This window comes from Nuphar pumila, chromosome 6 (genome assembly GCF_984573655.1).
Source record: "Nuphar pumila chromosome 6, dmNupPumi1.hap1.1, whole genome shotgun sequence".
Taxonomy (NCBI): Eukaryota; Viridiplantae; Streptophyta; class Magnoliopsida; order Nymphaeales; family Nymphaeaceae; genus Nuphar; species Nuphar pumila.
The window spans coordinates 6,596,390-6,616,987 of NC_143254.1; the positions used below are offsets into that span (position 1 = coordinate 6,596,390).

At 37.6% G+C, this 20,598-nt stretch overlaps 1 protein-coding gene across 1 annotated transcript; it reads right to left on the reverse strand.

Annotated features, from left to right (window-relative positions):
• Window positions 1-472: 472 nt before the first annotated feature.
• Window positions 473-20,114, reverse strand: LOC149833782 (bZIP transcription factor RISBZ3-like). Its single transcript, XM_090009854.1, has 6 exons — window positions 19,819-20,114; window positions 11,498-11,576; window positions 3,749-3,887; window positions 2,781-2,856; window positions 2,030-2,155; window positions 473-989 (listed from the first exon to the last, which is right to left on the reverse strand). Exons 1-6 carry the CDS (start codon window positions 20,086-20,088, stop codon window positions 648-650), a joined length of 1,032 nt encoding a protein of 343 aa, XP_089865980.1. The 5' UTR covers window positions 20,089-20,114; the 3' UTR covers window positions 473-647.
• Between the last annotated feature and the right edge of the window lie 484 nt (window positions 20,115-20,598).

Below are 20,598 nucleotides of genomic sequence, written 5' to 3' on the forward strand. Positions count from 1 at the left end.
TAGGTTTCAGGCACACTAGCACAGACAGAACTTGATCGACTACTTCGACAGAACACTTGGTAGTTTTTACTTTCTTGTCATTAAACACATATGTAATTGTTATCTTCTTTTGTTATGAATAATGAACAATCTATTGAAAAATAATGAAAAAAGAATGAAAAAAAAATTTAACCATGTTTTCTCAGTATGAACTCTATACACTTTCCCTCTGAAAAGTAATATCAACCGAACTCGGACTCTCGAGGTCCTAGATCGGGGTGTTACATCAATGATATTCAATCATTTTTCTCATAATACCAATCCAACCAAAAAGCATGTGAGTAGTGAAGTGGAAGCAGGAATTTGATTTCTTTCCAGTTTGGGACCATAGTTGTTTACTTCCCCATAATATGAGTTTGCTTTGCAGCCTCATAAAGGGCACAACTATTATCCAAGAATGTTAAAACACAGTAAGCACAAGTTGATAGCATGGTTTTTGCAGCCAGAATTTTAGGTGGTGGTTGTGCAATTTTGCACTCTTATCAAAACATATTACTTGCCACTAAACAATTAAAACACTGAAAATCAACCAAAAAGCCTAGACACGACACTGGTGCCAACAATAGTCAAGTTATAGTATGCAGTAACATCCAACCCAGTGCCAAGCACTAGTTGTGTTCGGCAATTTGAGACGCATCCCAAGCCCAAGCATCTGGTCCACCGCAGATGCGGTTCTGCAACTGCTCCATGCTCATAGTCTGCTGCATTGACATGCTACCATCTGATTTAGTCTTAATGCTTGAATTATCACTCTCAGTTCCAATGGTTGCAGCTCCAGCTGCTGCTGATATACCTTGATAACTGTCACTGTCAAGCACTGCTGGGATGTCAAATGGCCGACATAGATTCCAGGAGCTAAGTGGTGGGGTGAGGAGGGTTTGTTGCAGAATCTGCTGGTTTACAATGTCGGCAAGAGGTCCTCTGGCAACCAACTCCTGTGCCATCTTTACCTGAAAATATGATGGAACACGGGGGGGGGGGGGGGGGGGGTGTCAATTGCATGAACAATTACATCATTAAATTGTACCACCGATCATATGACATAAAAAGAGAGCATCTCCTATGGAGCGTAAGGTGTTGTGGCCCTAGTTGGATTGTGCACATATGGGGGATCATCTAGAAATGGGCTTGCAGGGTTCAACTTTCTATGGATATGATTTTAAGCGAAAAATCAATTTACTAAAGTGAAAACCTAAGTTGATGGTGCAGCTGTGTAGCTATTTCACATGGATAGGGTCATTTTTTATGAAGTTTCTAGTATGACTTGTATATAAGGAGATACGGAATGAGAGTCAAAATGGAGTATCTGTGTGACATAGCTGGATAGGGTATACTCATATTGATCATGTTGGTGATCCCAACCTAAAAACCTACATTCGCATAAGATAGTTCTCTAACCTAGAAGCCACCTGGTTTGAGTCAATCTATGTACGTGTAGCAAGCTGGGGAATAGCTCCCATGGGATTCTAACCCTAGTAAATTCATATTTACTTACTATACTACACCTTTTACTTGGGTCTCTTTAAGAGACCTACATTAGATGGCTGTCAATAGCATGAAGTTCCATTCCATATGGAATTGAATGGTTCCGTGTGCCAAATATTTTGAAAAACCTTCTGCTTAAAGAGAAAGGCCAAGAAGGAGCCCAAAAGCTGGAAACTTAGAGTAGGCTCGTCGGTTTTTCTGTGTCCGAGTGATGGTTGGGCAGGTCGCTTCAGAAACTGATGATCCAGATCACTGCAGGTGACATGCTTTTATAACAGATGAGCAGGCCATGATTTCAGGGGCCGCATCATAGTGATATGAAGTATATCATATGTCCAGACAAGCAAGGGATGACCAGTCGATGTCATGTGATATGCTGGTTAGCTTACCATGCTTATGTGCTGTTCATCTACAGAAATCAATAAGTTCATGAACTTGATGCTCTCAGCTAATTGACTTTTATAGAAGAAAGAGAAGAATAAACAGGTCTCATAATGAATCATACCGTTGCTCTTAAGGCTTCAACATCTGACTTTAGAACATGGTTGTTGGTCGCTGCATTTTCACATTGCTGGCTGATTTCAGTCAGTTGCTTGTATAATGACGAATTCTCACCTCTTAATTGATCCACCTGAACAATTTGTTTACAAGTTGAAGAATTAGAGGCATGCATACATTCACAAGGATCAAAGTTAGAGGAACACACACACCAGAGGAAGAGGGTTAGCATGACTAGACTTATTATGACAGGTACTATTTCAGATGGCCTTTGTAAACTACAGTAGAATCTATAGTAGAATCATTGTTTCAGTAGTTACAATTACTAATGGATGCTCTGACCGTTTCACCAGCTAATTCACACTAGTGTTTGGAGCATCCTCATGAACGAACTTTAAGACTCTTAACTTGGCCCAAGTGCACATATTGGGTAACAAAAGCTCGGGTAACTATGTGACTGATGCTGACATGAACTGACTTGGACCAATACAAATAAATCTCATTGAACATTATATCTTTGACTCTCACCTACGTAAGTACATTGAAATGCATTCTTGACCAACAAGTTTGCTGATAGAATGGTGTTAGCTCAATGTACCAAACTGATATCATTAATTAATCCTTTACTGCATGACCTGTTTACTTGATTAACATAATAGAATTGCCTTCTTTATTCAATATATTCAATTTCAGGCACATTGTCATTCACATTATCCATGGATCAGGTACCAGACGAAAAAAGTACAGAAATTATCTACCTGTAACTCCAGTTCAGTTAAATGTGCTTGCTTTCTTCTTCTTGATCGCCTAGCAGACTCCCTATTAGACACCATCCTGGGCAAGACAGCAACAAAGCTACAATAAGCATCACACATGTATGACATAGGTATTCTTGCAACAAAATCTAAAATTTTTATGTCTTTTTAGTTTGTTAAAGAGGCCATTGCTAGAAATTCTGTTGTTTCTTGATGGCCTTGAGATTAAGCATGAGGCTGTGTCTACTTTCATTTACACTAGACAATTGCACATATATCAGAGGCTATTTTTTTTGGGAGATCATACATATGTGCTACCTTTCCAATATCATTAATATATATCCTAGATATCTGATCACCAGTTGAAATGAAGATGAAAGTTATAGATACATAAACATGGATTTATACTATGATCACATATTTCTATTTGTGTTTGAGGTATACTTTCCCATTACATGAAATGAAAATCCATATTATGATCCAAAGATTGAAATAAATTGATGAAATTGGATGACATCATATTTAGACAATTTTCATTTTTGTTGACCTAAATTCATTTTTGAATGGATTTTTATATTCATATTGGTTTGTACTTGTTAAGACTTCTAGTCTCCTTTGTTTTAGATGAATGATTAATAGGTGGTACATGTCCAAACCACATTTAACATCCTTTAGCTAAGCCTTTTATTTCCTTAAGCAGTAGTAATTATGTGTGCTACAAAATTGACAAAAATAAAATGGCAATGTGAAATGCAGGTTCCACTTTGCTGTGGTAAATGAATCAATAACAATTTACAGGGAAACAAAAAAAGGCTTTATTAAACCTACATAAGCCATTTGCGAAAATTGAGAGCATCCAAGCTGCACAGACAATACAATCTTGGCCTAAGAGGTATGGGATAAAGATGTGATCTATTATAGGTCAGTAAAGTTGACGCTGGGAACAGAAACAATGGAGGAATTGCACTTGCCGTCTCATGTGTTTCAACTCATTGTTGCCCATGCTTTGTTCGCTTGGCCCAGCTTCAGTTTCCATGTCATCATCTTCATCGGACTGCTCCCCCGAGTTCTTGCATCCATATGTTAAATCACTCACCATAGATGCTGGACCTATAACAACAGAACACATAAACAGGTCTTTTATTTTAATTAATGGCTGGGTCTCTGCAGGTATAATAGGTATCCATTCATATCACTTAAGCATAAGCAGCCATCCAACTCACATATTGAAGACTCAAGCAAATACATGTAGGAGTTATTAGGGAAGACATGGAAGATCCATATGACAACCACCATAACCATTTGCATTTTTGAAGCAATTAAAACCTGTCAATCTAAGTAATTGGAAGAGAGGTGAGCTTTTGTTTAAACATCTCACTATTTCTTTGTTTCAGGGTTGCTTTACATCTCATCCGCGCAAGCCAAATTGTTCTTATCAAATCTGTTTTCAATTCTATTCCTATCTATTGGATGGTCTGCTATCAGCTACCCTGTAAAATCATCCAATCTTTGAATTGATCGTGTGAAATTTTATGATGTGCTGATATTGAGAAGAAAGCTCAGCAATTCCTTAGCTGGGATGAGGTGTGCCAACCAATTCGTGGACTTGATGACATGAATTTGGGTCCTTTAGCAAGACTTGGTTGGATCTTAGCTAATGAATCTGACAATGAATGGTGCAATCTTCTGCATGTCAACTTCTCTTTGGTTTTGTTGGACTCGTAGCATTGTTTTGAGAGGTTGGCAAAGTATCAAAGCTTCTATTCTCATTATCGCAAAAGCCTCAATTTGGGAAGTTTGGTAATGGTTAGAAAAGTGATTTCTGGTTTGACCCCTTGATTGGCCAGTATATCTTAATCTCCTGCACACAATTTAATTTTACTATAGGATTTCTATAAAGAGTGTTGCAGAGTTAAGCTACCAGATTATCTTGACGAGTCCCATCAGTATTAGTATGTAACATGGACACTTCTAAAAGAGCAACACACCGGTGTCACACTCGCACCGATGAGGGTGAGACACTTGAACATGGTTTCTTTTGTTTCAGGTGAAGTACCGAGGTCCATTTCTATTTGAAAGTGGATTTGGTTAACCTTAACAAAGTGTTAATGTTCTGTGTCGCACCCTCGCACCTGCACCTATGTGACATAGGTGCATTATTGTAAGATCAAAAGTAATTTCTGCAGGCTATCAGTTAAGGATTTAATTACCAACACCCAAGGGACTCTTTTAGGGTCAACAAACTTGTATGGAGAAATGCTCAATTGTTCTTCACAATATCAACATGGGATTTAACTCATATGCGTGCAAGCAACCTTCCTTTAAGCAAATTCATATGGTGCAAATATCCGTGATCTGCAATCACCTTGAGATTGGCAATAATATGAAGATTATTATCACTAGACAAATTAAAAAGAGTGGGTTTCTCTATCCCTAACCGATGCTACTAATGCCTAAAGCAGAACGAATCTATAAACTGTAAAAGAAAACAATAAAAGAAGAACATAACACAAAACCAACACTTTTATAGAGGTTCGGCTACGTCCTCTTTTCTCTTCTCCCTCTGATGTTCAAAAGGAGAGAGAGAGAGCCCTCCATTAAATAGATTTTCTCAATACAAAATGTGGATCCTTGATTTTAGGATCAGATTTCATACAATGGGAAGGGTTTCCAGAAACTGAATTTGGTTGTAATGAATAGCAGTTCTTCCCTAATCTGAAAGGGTCTGTTTGAGAAATATGATCTGGCGCCTCTTCATGAGTTTCTGTTTGTGTAACAGAAACGTGACCTATCACACCTTTATAATTATCTTTAACATTTCCCCTCAAGCCAATCTCCTCAAGATTGAGCTTGGATATGAAGTAATTGAATTGAGGACCGGCAAGAGCCTTAGTAAAGATATATGCGACCTGTTGTTCAGATGTGACAAATTTTACATCTAATTCTTGACTAGCAATTTTTTCCCGAACAAAGTGATAGTTTGCAGAGAGATAAGTGGCTCCCAAATTATCACACCACAAAGTAGGTCTCTGATTATCTCTTAATCCTAATTCATGCAAAAGATGCTTCAACCAGATCACTTCTGATGCAGCTCCTGCTAGAGCTTTGTATTCTGCCTCAGTAGAAGATTTTGCAACAGTTCTTTGTTTGGATGAAGACCAAGATATAGCTGATTGGACAAGAAAGGTAACATATCCACTGGTAGATCGTCTGTCATCTGGACATCCTGCCCAATCTGCATTTGAGAAAGCGGAGATCTTGAGATTTGTTCCTTGTGAAAAGATAAGACCATAATGGATAGTGCCTTTGAGATACGTAATATGCGTTTGACATATTTCCAATGTGTTTCGGTGAGATCTTGCATGAATTGGCATGCTTTGTTTCCGACATACATTATGTCTGGACGAGTAAGTGTAGCATACTGCAGAACTCCGACAATACTTCTATAGAGAGCTCCATCTTCTAGTTTTTCCCCATCATATTTGGATAAAGTGACTTTGCTGGCTGCAGGAGTTCCAATAGATTTGCATTATGACATATGAGCTTTGGCTAAAAGATCAAGAATATATTGTCTTTGAGTCAATATGAGTTGATGTTCCTTTTTGATAGCCTCTATTCCTAAGAAGAAATTTAGAGGTTTGAGATCTCTGATGGAGAACTCTTTTCCAAAATCATTCACCAACTTTTGAAGTCTTGAGTTGTTCCCTGTGACAATTATATTATCAACATATATCAAGACATATAAGCTGTCAGTAGAATTCAGTTTAATAAATAGAGAGGGATCTGATTGTGACTCATGAAACCTTTGTTTAACAAGATATGATTTGAGCCTTTCGAACCAAGCTCTAGGGGCCTGTTTAAGGCCATAGATAGCCTTGTTAAGCTTACAAACATACTGAGGACAAGAAGCATCTTTAAAACCGGGAGGTTGACTCATGAGAACCGATTCTTTAAGTACCCCATGAAGAAAGGCATTGTTGACGTCTAATTGCCGTATAGGCCAGTTCTTAGCTACAACAATGGCAGTGATTGTTCGAACTGTAGTAGGCTTTACAACTGGGCTAAATGTTTCTGTATAATCAACCCCTTCTTGTTAATTATATCCTTTAGCAACCAATCTAGCTTTATATCGGGCTATGGTCCCATCTGAGTTTCGCTTGATTTTAAAAACCCATCTGCATCCAACAATGTTATCTGATTCAGTTGGAGGAACTAAGACCCATGTTTTGTTACTGTGAAGAGCCAAGATTTCTTCCGTCATGGCTTGCACCCAATTAAGGTTAGACGAAGCTTCAATATAATCACTTGGTTCTATAATTTTTGGATCATTTTTGTGAGCCAAGAAAAATTTTGGTCTTCGGGTTTCATCCATGTTTCTCATAATCATGTGGTGTGTCCGTGTGGATGGTTCTATTTGCAGATCGTTCGCAGATGAGAACATATGGATCTCTTCTTCATGCAATGATGTAGATTCATCTTCTAAGGGTCTTTCATCAAAAAATGGGTTTCCTGCACTAGTGAAATCAGATTTAGAATCAAGCATATTTGGTAAGACAATATTAGGTGCTTCATTGAGTTGTTCTTCTTGTTGCCTGACAATAGGCGTAGAGGAGTCTGATATAGGATCTGATGCTTGCCTTTGTTTGATCCACTTAGATATTTGTTGTTCTGTAAGAGGTTCCCGAGACCCTTCAAACAAAAAATTTTCATCATAAAAAATGACATGTGATATAAAAATTCGCTTTGTCACAAGATCTAGACATATATATCCCTTGTGTTGAGATCCATATCCCACAAAAACACATGGTTTAGATTTAGGCTCCATTTTGTGTTTTCTATAGGGTACAAGAAGAGGGTAGCAAGTACACCCAAAAACTTGAAGATCATTGTAAGAAGGGATCTTTTTGAGAAGACGCTCATAAGGAGTTTGTCCCTTTAAACTTTGACTAGGCATTCTGTTTATGAGATGTACTGCGGTTCTAAAAGCATTAACCCAAAAACTAAGATTTAATCCACCATCATGCTCATTCCGGTTTCAACATGTCTATTTTTACGTTCTACCACATCATTCTGTTGAGGAGTATGAAGACATGTGACCCATCGTTGGATTCCATTTTTTGATAAAAATGATGAGAAATCATTACTCATAAACTCTCCTCCTGAATCAGAGTGAATTTTTTTTATAGCAAATCCTACTTGTTTTTCCACTATAGTTTTGAAAGTTTCAAAGCACGCTTGAGTGTCAAACTTAGTTTTCAGAGGAAAGATCCATGAGAAGCGTGAGAAATCATCAACAATTAACAAGAAATATATGTATCCTCCATGGGATTGATAAGGGGCTGGTCCCCAAAGATCAACATGAAGAAGTTCAAGAGGATGGGAGGCATGGAACTCAACATGACTAAAAGGTAACTGATGTGCTTTGCAAATAGAGCAACTAGAACAAAATAAATGTTGTTTGGAATTTAAACAACGATCAAAATAAATCAACTGCTTATTTTTTAAAGACATCATAACTTTATAGCTGGGATGACCGAGTCGACAATGCCAAATCTCGGCATTCCTTTTATTTACTCTTTCAACTAAATTTGCTTCATGTTTGTCTTGGTTCTTCCATTGATAGAGCCCATTGCTAGTTTTTCCTTTGTGCAACACATTCCCTGTCTGAGAGTTCTTCACGGCAAATAAGATGGATGAAACTCAAAAATGTAGTTATTGTCCTTAGTAAAACGAGTATCTGAAAGTAAATTTTTTGTGATAGCAGGAACATGTAGAACATTTCTTAAAATGAAGGACTTGCTGTTAGAGGGAAGATCCATAGTACATCTTCCATTGATGGCAACTGACGACCCATTAGCAACATTAACCCTGTCTGAACCATTGTAGTTAGAGGTATCTCGCATGTTGGCGGCATCTGCGGTCATATGATGTGTTGCTCTTGTGTCCGGATACCAAGCAGAATCTTCACTATTGTTCATGGACCATGCCGCAAATGCTTTAGGAATATCATAACATTGTCTTGCTGTATGATTTCGCCGCCCACAATATTGACAAATAACTTGAGTTTGATTCTGAAAATTCTGATTTCTATTGAAGGTTTGGCTACCACCTTTATAATCACTTTGATATGAGTGATTATTAGATCTGTTTCGACCTCTTCCTCTATTATTATTCCATCGTCCTCGTCCTCTTTGGGACATAAAAGCAATAACATTTGATTGAGTTGATTCTTGTTCAACAGTTTTATATGAATCAACTCTTTTTTCTTAATTAAGCAACAAATCATAAACTTCAGAAAATGAAGGAAGCGATTTAAAAGTTGTTACAGTTCTAACAAGACTTTCATAGTCATGTGATAGACCATTAAGAGTGTATAAGGTAAGATCTTTATCAGAAATTTCTTCATTAACAACACCAAGAAAATCTGAGAGAAATTTTACCTCTGTGAAATAATCAATCATAGATCTCGAACCTTTCTTTATATTTTGCATATCCCGTTTGAGTTGTAGAATTCTCATACTTGAAGATGAAGCATAGGACTGCTCCAGAGTGACCCATGCTTCCCTAGCCGACGCAGTTCGAACAATTCGGCTAAGAATAGCTTCACTAACTGTTGCTTTGATCCAACTCAAAGCCAGCTGATCAGCCTTCTTCCATGTTACAAATTCTAGATTAGGCATCTGTTTCCCATCAATAGTTATGATGGAAGGAGGAGCTTCGAAAGAACCATCAATATATTTAACCAAATCTTAGAAAAACATCACAGATTCAATATGTGACCTCCATAGCAAATAATTTGTTTGATTTAATTTGATAGATACCAGACTAGCTACGACATTCCATTGAACCGCTCCGGTATTGGATGCTCCAGTTGCATATGATGAGGCCATGATCAACGGATAACGGAACTGTTAATCATGTTCCAGTTGCTCGTGATGATAGCAGCAGCAACGTCAATGGTGCTGGAAGCAGAGAGAAGAAGAAGAATACAAACCTTCTCAAATCCGAAGATCAGTCTTCAGATTGACTTTGATACCATGTAAAAGAAAACAATAAAAGAAGAACATAACACAAAACCAACACTTTTATAGAGGTTCGGATGAAGCCTACGTCCTCTTTTCTCTTCTCTCTCTGATGTTCAAAAGGAGAGAGAGAGAGACCTCCATTAAATAGATTTTCTCAATACAAAATGTGGATCCTTGATTTTAGGATCAGATTTCATACAATGGGAAGGGTTTCCAGTAACTGAATTCGGTTGTAATGAATAGCAGTTCTTCCCTAATCTGAAAGGGTCTGTTTGAGAAATATGATCTGGCGCCTCTTCATGAGTTTCTGTTTGTGTAACAGAAACGTGACCTGTCACACCTTTATAATTATCTTTAACATAAACCATCCTTTTATGCAACGCATCTTGCTGTAACTATGTGGAAGCTGATATATTCATTTTCAATAAAATGCCCATTGTCACATGGATGCGGATGCGGGAGCAGGACATGATGCAGATTCTCTCGGTACAATTTGATAATTATCAGTAATTAGGACACAGGGACACGGCTAAACAAACACATAGATGTATGTATGTATAAAACAACAATTATAAATTGCTATAATTAGGAACATCAAATAAACTAAAATTGAAATTTAATGTAATTGAAGACAATAAAAAAATTTAAGTGAATGTGACATAAGTAAATAAGATTAAAAAAAACAGATAAAGTTAATGACACAATGTTGACTCTGTGAAACTAGTTTGACTGTGCCTATGAAGTATCATGTCGTGTTCATGAAGTATCCGAGTGTAGTATCGATACATGATATGCAAGCTAAGTGAAGTGTCCTTGTGACAAAGGTTTATTTAGCTTTGCTAGTTTCCTTCTGAATTTCTAGGGAACAAAGTTTTGTTTCAGAATAGCCATGAACCTAAGCAGTTGATGCTTATTGATCTGGTGAATGTAGTATTGATAACCATCTAACTCGTATCCCTGAGTAAATCACATCCACTCACTATAGAAAATTATAATTTTTGAGTTTCCACTTAAAACTACCACATTGTCTAGCCAACGTCCTCAGACATTGAAGAGAACAACAAAGCATCAAGGTATTAGTGGCAGACATGATATGCATTTCCAATGTTTTAGAGAGTGATTCTCAGAGCTGGGAGTTTGACACTGACACTGTTACGGTAACACCTAGCTCAAAATTACCAGATCTCCATAGTAGCTTATGTTAAAAGAGAGCTATATATAGTATTTGGTAAAGATGGGTAACTGGAATATGTTTACCAGCAAAACATGTTTGCTGGTATGAACTGAGATTTTCATAGTTTTTTTTTTATTTTTTTCTAAAATTTCACTGTATAGATGTGATCTAGATGCTTGATTTTATAGAAACACTCTTGGATCATCCGATTACCATGTATAAGAAGGATCTTTTAAGGGTTGAAAATCAATGACTCAGAATTTTCATAAATGTTCAAGCACAAAACATCGCATTTCTCCATCCGATTACAATGATCCAACAGTTGATTCCTAGCAAATGGACCACGCCGAATGTATCTGCAGGGTTAGATTTGCAAAAAAAACATAGGAAATGCCTAGTTCATACCAGAAAACATGTTTTGCTGGTAAACATATTACAGTTTCCTGGTAAAGACAAACTAAAAGCCAACAAATGAATCAGTGAAAACCATAGCATTTGGAACTAAAACTATGCAACATTACTTGAGCCACTGGGAACTGGAGAGGGAGACCATCCGAGCCTTGAAAACTGTCCGCAGCTTGAAAAGTTGTCCATAGTACCCTGGCTTCAAAAATAACAACAGGTTCTTACAACTCTCAGACATCGAATGAACATAGCATGATATTACGCACAACAGCAAGCTACAGATAAGAGGAGTCTACTTGAATTGTGCTGACTAAGCCCACCTGGATGGGTCATGTAAGTAGGGCTGGTAGACGAGCTAAACAAACTGAACAGAAGGTGTTCAAGCTCAGCTCATTCTTCTGGTGAGCCGAGCTCGAGCTGGATCATTTACAAAAGGAACACATTTCTCAAAATTAAAGAATTAAAAAGAGCCAAGCTCAGACTGGCTCATTACAAAATAAATACATTGTTTCAAATCTGTAAGCAATAGAATATGAACTCTAAGCTTATTGCTTGCAAGCCAAATACTTCAGCGATCCACAGTTTGTGATATAGAAATATATGTGAAAGATAATCACTAATAGTTAGTGAGTCGATACGAGCCAAGCGAAACACCTGTTTCTTCTGTTTAGCTTGTGAAGCCTATTTCATGAGTTCGAACGAGCTCTTATAAGCTGACATGAGCTGCACTACGATCGACTCATCTGGTTTTGCCCCAAATGTAATTCCATCCTTCCCCCTTGACTCAAGTAAGTTTCATTCATATGTTCCATCTTGTCTGGAATCTGGATGGATTTTAGAAGACTCTCCAAAGTTGAAGGTCTATGGAACCTACTTGGCTGAGACCCTGGACTGCCAAAATAACACGTCAAGGACTTAATTTCTGGTTTATGAGTGCACCTAGTCGGATGATCATTGCTCATTCAAAGAAGCAACGAGGAGAAGGGATGAAAACAATGTGTAGTGAGATCCTGGAAGATATACACTAATAAAAGATCATCAGCTTTAAGTCCTTGAAGTGAGTACTCTAAAGTACTTGGTGATTATATATATATATATATATATATATATATATATATATATATAGAGAGAGAGAGAGAGAGAGAGAGAGAGAGAGTAGCTGCCTGCAGCTTACACTAAGCGACATGGGGCGGAGGTTTCTGAGTTATTTTTCTCAAATCTGACCATACAAATGCTTTTGGCATGGTCGATTTGCTAAGAAATGACACTTGGCTAGTCTTTGTTAGATTATTTTTTAAGCCTTGAATATTTTTGATATTTATAAAAAATTTACACCATAGATTTTCAAACATTACAAAAACCTATCTGGACGTCGGAATCGAATGATGCAAGAGTCCATTCCTATAAAATCCAACTCAGTACGGTCAGATTCGAGAAAAACTTAGAAATGAACCCTCTTCAAAAGCCTCTTAAGCAGTGGTAGGCACGGATAGGAGTAGGCATCTCTCTCTCTCTCTCTCTCTCTCTCTCTCTCTCTCTCTCTCTCTCTCTATATATATATATATATATATATATATATATATATATATATATATATATATATATATACACACCCATTTGATGCAAAACCGCGTGCTAAATAGGCTTTTCGGGCTTTTTCATTTTATTTTAAAATTCTGACCTTACGGATGTGATCTATGTACTTGACTTTATAGGGATTGTTAAAATGTAAAATTGTACATATATGTATATATAATAATATTATATTATTATATATATATATAAATACATTTTTAATTTCTTTCTTTTCTGTATTTTTTTTCCTTTATTTTTATTTTTTGTCTTTATGTCATCTAGTTCAGTTTGAACTAGAATGACTGTTGCTAGTCAAGTCCTGTCCAGACTTGACTAGCAATAGAGCTGTTGGACTGACACAGTCCAACAGCTCTTAATAGAGCTGTTGGACTGACACATTCCAACAGCTCTAAATAGAGCTGTTGGACTGTGCCCAACAGCTCTATTGAGTCCTCTTTCAGCTGTGTATATAAAGGGGTGCAGCCCCTCTTGTATTTTACTCCAATGCTTCTTAAGCAATTGGTTTTTCATATCAATAAAGAATACATTTTTATTTTTATTTTGTTTCCAATTATACCCTTTTTAAGGGTTATGCTTTAGTGTCATTCTTGACACTTGCTCTTGTTAATCAAAGCTCGTGTTTCGAAGATCCCCATTTCATTTCATGGTATCAGAGCCGCGGAAGTACTAAATCTTGAGGAAAAGCTGCCTCGGTTTCCGTGCCCGTTTGCAAAAGTGTTCGCCACTTGAAGAGAAGTGTTTTATCACTTCATTGGAGAAGATTTCACATCTTGTTGTATTGTTTTTTTTTCTTTCTTTCTCATTTTCCTTCTTGTTTCTCTTCTATCCCTATTCTTTCTCTCCTTGTAATCGATGGATGACAATGATAAAGTCACCATCATGCCTATGAAACTAAGCGATACGAACTATGTAACATGGGCTTCAATCATGAAGCACCATATATGGGGAAAAGGCTTATGGGGGATTGTGGATGGTTCCGATTCGGAACCTAAGCTATCTCTTACTAAAAAGGAGGGAGATAAAGACGTCCCTCTATCGGAAGAAGAGAAAATCAAGGCTATTGCCTCATACGAGAAGAAATGGAAAGAATGGAGAATATCTCATGCGAAGATAATGTCATGGCTTATCAATAGCGTTGACATTAAAAAATGCTCATGTCTTGCCAAATTTGATCATGCCGATAAGGCATGGGAATACCTTAAGAATATGTATTCCCTTAAAGATATTGCACACGTGTGCAACCTCCAAGAAAAAGTTCGAATGATGACACAAGGAGACAAAACTATTCGTGAATATTACAATGGGTTGTCCGAACTTTGGGAAGAACTTTCCCTTTTAGAACCAAAGTGGCATTGTGCCGAAGACATCGAGCTTCGTCAGAAACAACTCGATGTTGAACATTTTTACCAGTTTATCACTGGATTAAGGCCGGAATTTGAAACCACTAAATCGGCCCTACTTCACCGGGGAAAAATTCCTTCTATTGTTGAAACTATTGAAGAGTTAACAATGGAAGAAAATCGTCTCCGGAAAGGTTCTTTAAAAATTGAAGATGATTCCGTTTTAGCCGTGTCTAGACCAGGGAATCATGTTCGATCATATAGGCCTCCTCACTTTAACCGACAAAATGGTGACTATGATAAGAAGAAAGTTATTTGTCATCACTGTCATGAACCGGGACACTACAGGCCACAATGTCCCAAACTTAAGGAGCTGAGAGAAAAAAGAGCTGCAATTGCTGGATCGGAGCCTAAAGATCAGGATGCACCAGTTTCCCTGGCCCAACTAATGGAGATCCTTCAGCCTCTCATCAAAGGTGCCTCTTCCTCATCTGAAGCTTCAACCGGCGCAGCAGCCTCATCTTTTTCTGATTTAGGTAAAATTTCTTGGCTTCTTGACTCCGGTGCATCTTTTCATATGACCCCAAATAATCAAAGTCTATCCAAATGTGTTAAAAATAAAACAAGTGTGTCAAAGGTCTTTACTGCTGATGGGACTTCTCTTGAAATAGAAGGAATAGGAGATTTTGAAAAAATTTATAAAACAAATTTTTTTTTTATTCCAGAAATTAGACATGTTCCCAAATTAAATTTAAATCTTTTATCTGTATCTCAAATTTCTGATTATGGGTGTAATATTTCTTTTTCTTCTCATGGTTGTTGGGTACAGGATCGCCAGTCAGGCAAGCTGATTGGGGAAGGCCATAGAGAAGGAGGACTCTATTACATGGATTTTTTGGAAATGCCGAAGAAAGCTTTTTGTTATAATATTCAAAAAATAGAGTTGGAACTGTGGCATAAGAGACTTGGTCACCCACATATAGCCAAAATCCAACATTTTCCAAATCTAGGGAAATTTTGTAACTCTGAATCATTTGATTGTAAAGATTGTATTCTCGGCAAAATGAAAAGATTACCATTTCAGAACAGAACCTTTTTCTCTTCAAGACCACTTGAATTAATACACTCGGATGTTTGGGGTCCTGCACCAGTAATTTCTAAAGGAGGATTTGTTTACTATGTTATTTTTGTCGATGATTTCTCCCGACATACGTGGATGTACTTTCTCAAACATAAGTCTGAAGTATTTTCATACTTTCAAACTTTTTCATAATATGGTTAAAAACAAATTTCAAAATGATATTACTATTTTTCGCACAGATTCAGGGGGAGAGTTTTTATCCACAGATTTTCAAAATTATCTTAAATTGCATGGCATCACACATCAAAGATCTTGTCCTTATACACCTCAACAAAATGGACTGGCAGAACGAAAACATCGCCATATTATAGAAACCACTAGAACTTTATTAATAGCAAATCAAGTCCCTAAAGACTTTTGGGCAGAAGCTGCCTTAACTGCCACCTATCTCATTAATAGGATGCCATCTTCTTCGTTACAAAATATCACTCCCATTGAAAAACTTATGAACATTTCTCCAGACTACTCTAGATTAAGAATATTTGGGTGCAAATGTTTCATATTTACTGACAAAAATGATAAACTTTCTCCTCGTGCGATTCCCTGTGCCTTTTTAGGATATGCTGAAAACCAGAAAGGTTATAGATGTTTTGACTTCAAAAATAATAAACTATATGTGTCTAGAAATGTTTTCTTTCTTGAAAAGGAGAGCTTCTTTGATTTTAGAAAATTAAAAGACGTCACTGAGTACTCCTTTTTGCTAGATCTAACATCAACATCTGATGAATATGACCTTGATTGTAACTTTGATGATGATCCAAGAATTATTGATCTTAATGTTGAAAATGAAGAAGTTCATAGAGATACTAGTATTCAATATTCCAGGCGACAAGAGTCTAATACTCCATGTGCACTTGAGAAATATTCTAACATTCCAACTAGACAATCATCCCGAATCTCGAGGCCTCCAGAAAAGTTTGTATCATACGAGTCTTTCTCACCCACATATAGGGCAGTTATTGCATTAATTCACTCATATGAAGAACCATCCACATATTTTCAAGCAAAAAATGATATCAAATGGATAGAAGCCATGAAAGTTGAATTAGATGCACTTGAAAAGGCTTCTACATGGAATATTCAAGATCTTCCTCCAGGGAAGAAAACTATAGGATGTCGATGGGTTTATAAAATTAAAACCAAGAGTGATGGTACTCTTGAAAGATATAAAGCCCGTTTAGTAGCCAAAGGTTATGCCCAAGAATATGGGATTGATTATGAAGAAACCTTTGCTCCGGTGGCTCGTATGACTACTGTCCGAACCTTAATTGCCTTAGCTTCTATCAAAAAATGGTCTATTTTTCAAATGGATGTCAAAAATGCTTTTTTAAATGGAAAGCTAGTTGAAGAAGTATATATGGAACCCCCTCCTGGTCTAAGTATTCCTAAGGGTAAAGTCCTTCGCTTAGAAAAAGCTCTTTATGGACTTAAACAAGCACCAAAAGCTTGGTATGATAGGTTTAGTCGTGTTATGATTGATATTGGTTTTCAATTCTGTTTAACTGACACTGCTATGTTTATTAAGAATTCTGATGCAGGGATCATTGTGCTTCTTCTCTATGTGGATGATATGATCATCACCGGAAGCGATAAACAGGGAGTTGAAACAATCAAAACACTTCTTAAATCTCATTTTGAAATGACTGATTTGGGCTTGTTGAGATATTTTTTAGGCATTGAAGTTGCTTATTCTCCTAGAGGATATTTATTATCTCAGACTAAATTTGCTTTTGATATTGTTTTCAGGTCTGGTATTACTGGTGATAAGAAAGTTGACACTCCAGAAGTTGTTAATGTTAAAATGAAGATTGATGATGGAGAACTTCTTGCAGACCCTACTCCTTACAGACAACTTGTCGGGGCACTTTCCTATCTATCCATTACCAGACCAGATATAGCACATTGCTGTTCACACAGCAAATCAATTTCAACATGCTCCTACTTATGTTTATATGAGAGCAGTCATGCGTATTATCAGATACATCAAGTCCTCTCTTTCACGAGAACTTTTCTTATCTTCCTCCTCTTCTCTTGATTTAATTGCATATACTGATGCTGATTGAGGAGGTGATCCCAATAACAGACACTCAACCACTGGCTTTTTGTGTCTTTTTAGGGGAATCATTGATCTCGTGGAGGTGTAAAAAGCAGCAGAAGGTATCTCTCTCATCCACCGAAGCTGAATACAGAGCCATGGCAACCACGACCATGGAAGTAGTTTGGCTCCGACGACTGCTTGCTGACATGGGAGTTGAAGCAACAAAGGCTTCACAAATGTGTTGTGACAACAAAAGTGCGATCTATATTGCCAGTAACAGAACATTCCACGAACGCACCAAACACATCGAAATGGATTGTCACTACGTCAGAGAGGAATATCTACACGGGATAATTGATCTGCCATATGTCACTTCAGAATATCAGTTAGCAGACCTCTTTACAAAGCCTCTCGCTGCTCCCCGATTTCACTTTCTCTTAGACAAACTTTCGCTCATTGTACCGTAAGTTTGAGGGGGAGTGTTAAAATGTAAAACTGTACATATATGTATATATAATAATATTATATTATTATATATATATATATAAATACATTTTTAATTTCTTTCTTTTCTGTATTTTTTTTCCTTTATTTTTATTTTTTGTCTTTATGTCATCTAGTTCAGTTTGAACTAGAATGACTGTTGCTAGTCAAGTCCTGTCCAGACTTGACTAGCAATAGAGCTGTTGGACTGACACAGTCCAACAGCTCTTAATAGAGCTGTTGGACTGACACATTCCAACAGCTCTAAATAGAGTTGTTGGACTGTGCCCAACAGCTCTATTGAGTCCTCTTTCAGCTGTGTATATAAAGGGGTGCAGCCCCTCTTGTATTTTACTCCAATGCTTCTTAAGCAATTGGTTTTTCATATCAATAAAGAATACATTTTTATTTTTATTTTGTTTCCAATTATACCCTTTTTAAGGGTTATGCTTTAGTGTCATTCTTGACACTTGCTCTTGTTAATCAAAGCTCGTGTTTCGAAGATCCCCATTTCATTTCAGGGATCAGCTCTTGAAGCGCCTGATTCCAACATATGGGTGGGTTTTTATAAAGTTTGAAAAATCAACTGTCCAAAATCTGTATAAATTTTTTAGGCTTCAAACATCATTTTTTTCGTGGAAAACACATGATCCTGTGGATTCTTAGTAAATCGACCATGCCTAACACATTTATAGGGTCTAAACCGGATAAAAAGCACCAGAGAAACTGAAAAACCCATTTAGCACGGGTTTAGCACCAAATGGGTTTAGGACTGACCAAGGTTGCCAAACTAGGAAGCGAAAGCGGGAAACGATATGGGAAGCGGAAGCGAGAAGCAAGGCATTTTAAAATTTATACGAAGCCGGAAGCGAAGTTTCAATTTAAAAGTGAAATATGAATAAAAAATGAAGCAATATGGAATCAAACAAGAAACAAATAAAAACTAAAATAAAATTGATCATTCTTATATTAAAAGAGTTAAATTTTTGTTAAAATCTAACAATGATGGTTACCAATTTAAAGAAAGTACATGAAAAGTGAGTGCGTGAGAGAAAATACATGAAAAAGAAAGAAACATGAGAAAAATATATAGTTTGCATAGACCAATGTGCATGAGAAGCATAAAAGCGTGGGAGAATCGAGCTTTCCACGAAGTTTCGGAAGCGAGTTTCCCACCTACCTAAGAAGCTTCCTGTAACAACTCTGGAACTGATTATATATATATATATATATAAACACCAAGAATCAAACAAGAGAAGCTACGACGTGACATATAGAAGAGACCCTCAAGGTAAGTTCCACCATGCTTGACTTACCAACAAAATAAAAGGAGTACTTTTCGTGCACATCTTTAACATCGGAGGATAGATCTATCAGGGCTTGACTTCAAAACTCACTCAGAGAGTGGTAAGCTGGCTTGTGAAAATCTCAAACCATGTGGTATAGAAGGGGGAAAGCCTTAGGAAAAGAACAACCAGCTTCACAGGTGTCGGTCAAACAAGAAGATGACTTTTGTTTGATTATAACTCGAGGATAGGTAATCATTGTTTAATTATTAATCTCCAAAATGTTTAAAAACAAAACGGGATACGATTATTCATTAAAAAAAATAACAAACCCCTCGTAATTCACTTTCCAAAAATGACAACTATATCCCGAAGATCGACTCAGTAGATCTCTAGTTAGATCACTCAGCTTGATTATTTCACTATTCAACTCTCGTACCATTAATTCATCAGCAAATCTCAATTAAATCACTCGCTTAGATTATTAGTTGATCTCAATTATGAGCTAAACGAACTAATTAAATCGGAAATAAACGGGAGAGAGAAAGCTCACCCGTTCGGAGGGTTTCTCGGGGAAGAAAGCGCTAGGGTCGTCGCCAGCGGGGATCTTCACGGCCTTGATTCCGACGTCCCCGTCGGGGCCCTCGCCCTCGCCCTCGTCCTTGTCGCTCATGCATAAGAAGGCCTCGAAGTTTAGCTCCGACTCGCTTCTCTTCATCCCTTGGAAGCTGTCTCCGGCGATCTCGATGGCATCCGGCACGCCTGAGTCGGCCGATCTCCCACCGGAGATCGGATTCTGTGAGTCATCGAAATTCCGGCCCATACTTGTCCTCTCTCTCTTGCAGAAGAGACGGGACACCGATTCCTTCGTGAAGAAGACGACGAAGGCGAAGAGTAGGTGAGAGAGTGAGGGTGGTGGGAAGGAAAAAGACGGAGGCCCGTTCTTTCCTCTTCCGAAATTGTTCTCCTTTTCAGTAGCTAATTACGAAAACGCCACTTGTTCACGTGCCTCCACTGGTCTTAAGTGCAGGAGACATTCGAAAAGTACTTTTTTTCATGCCACGCTTGGAGCAAGGACGTCTCACCCACCGTTAACATCAGCTGCAATGTTGTGTGAAGACCCACGGCCCCGTGCAGTGGAGGAACCTTGGCCGCTAGAATGGTGCTAAGAATTCCATTCTCATCAGTGTCAAGCTCCTTGGGTTGGGTTAATGAGGCCCAGAAATAAGCATTTGCTCAGTCTAAGCTCGGTGACTCCCTTGGAGCAATGAGAAAGTGACCACAAGCTTAGGTCTCTGATCCCAAGGATAGTTTTCCTGTCCATCAGAAAGAT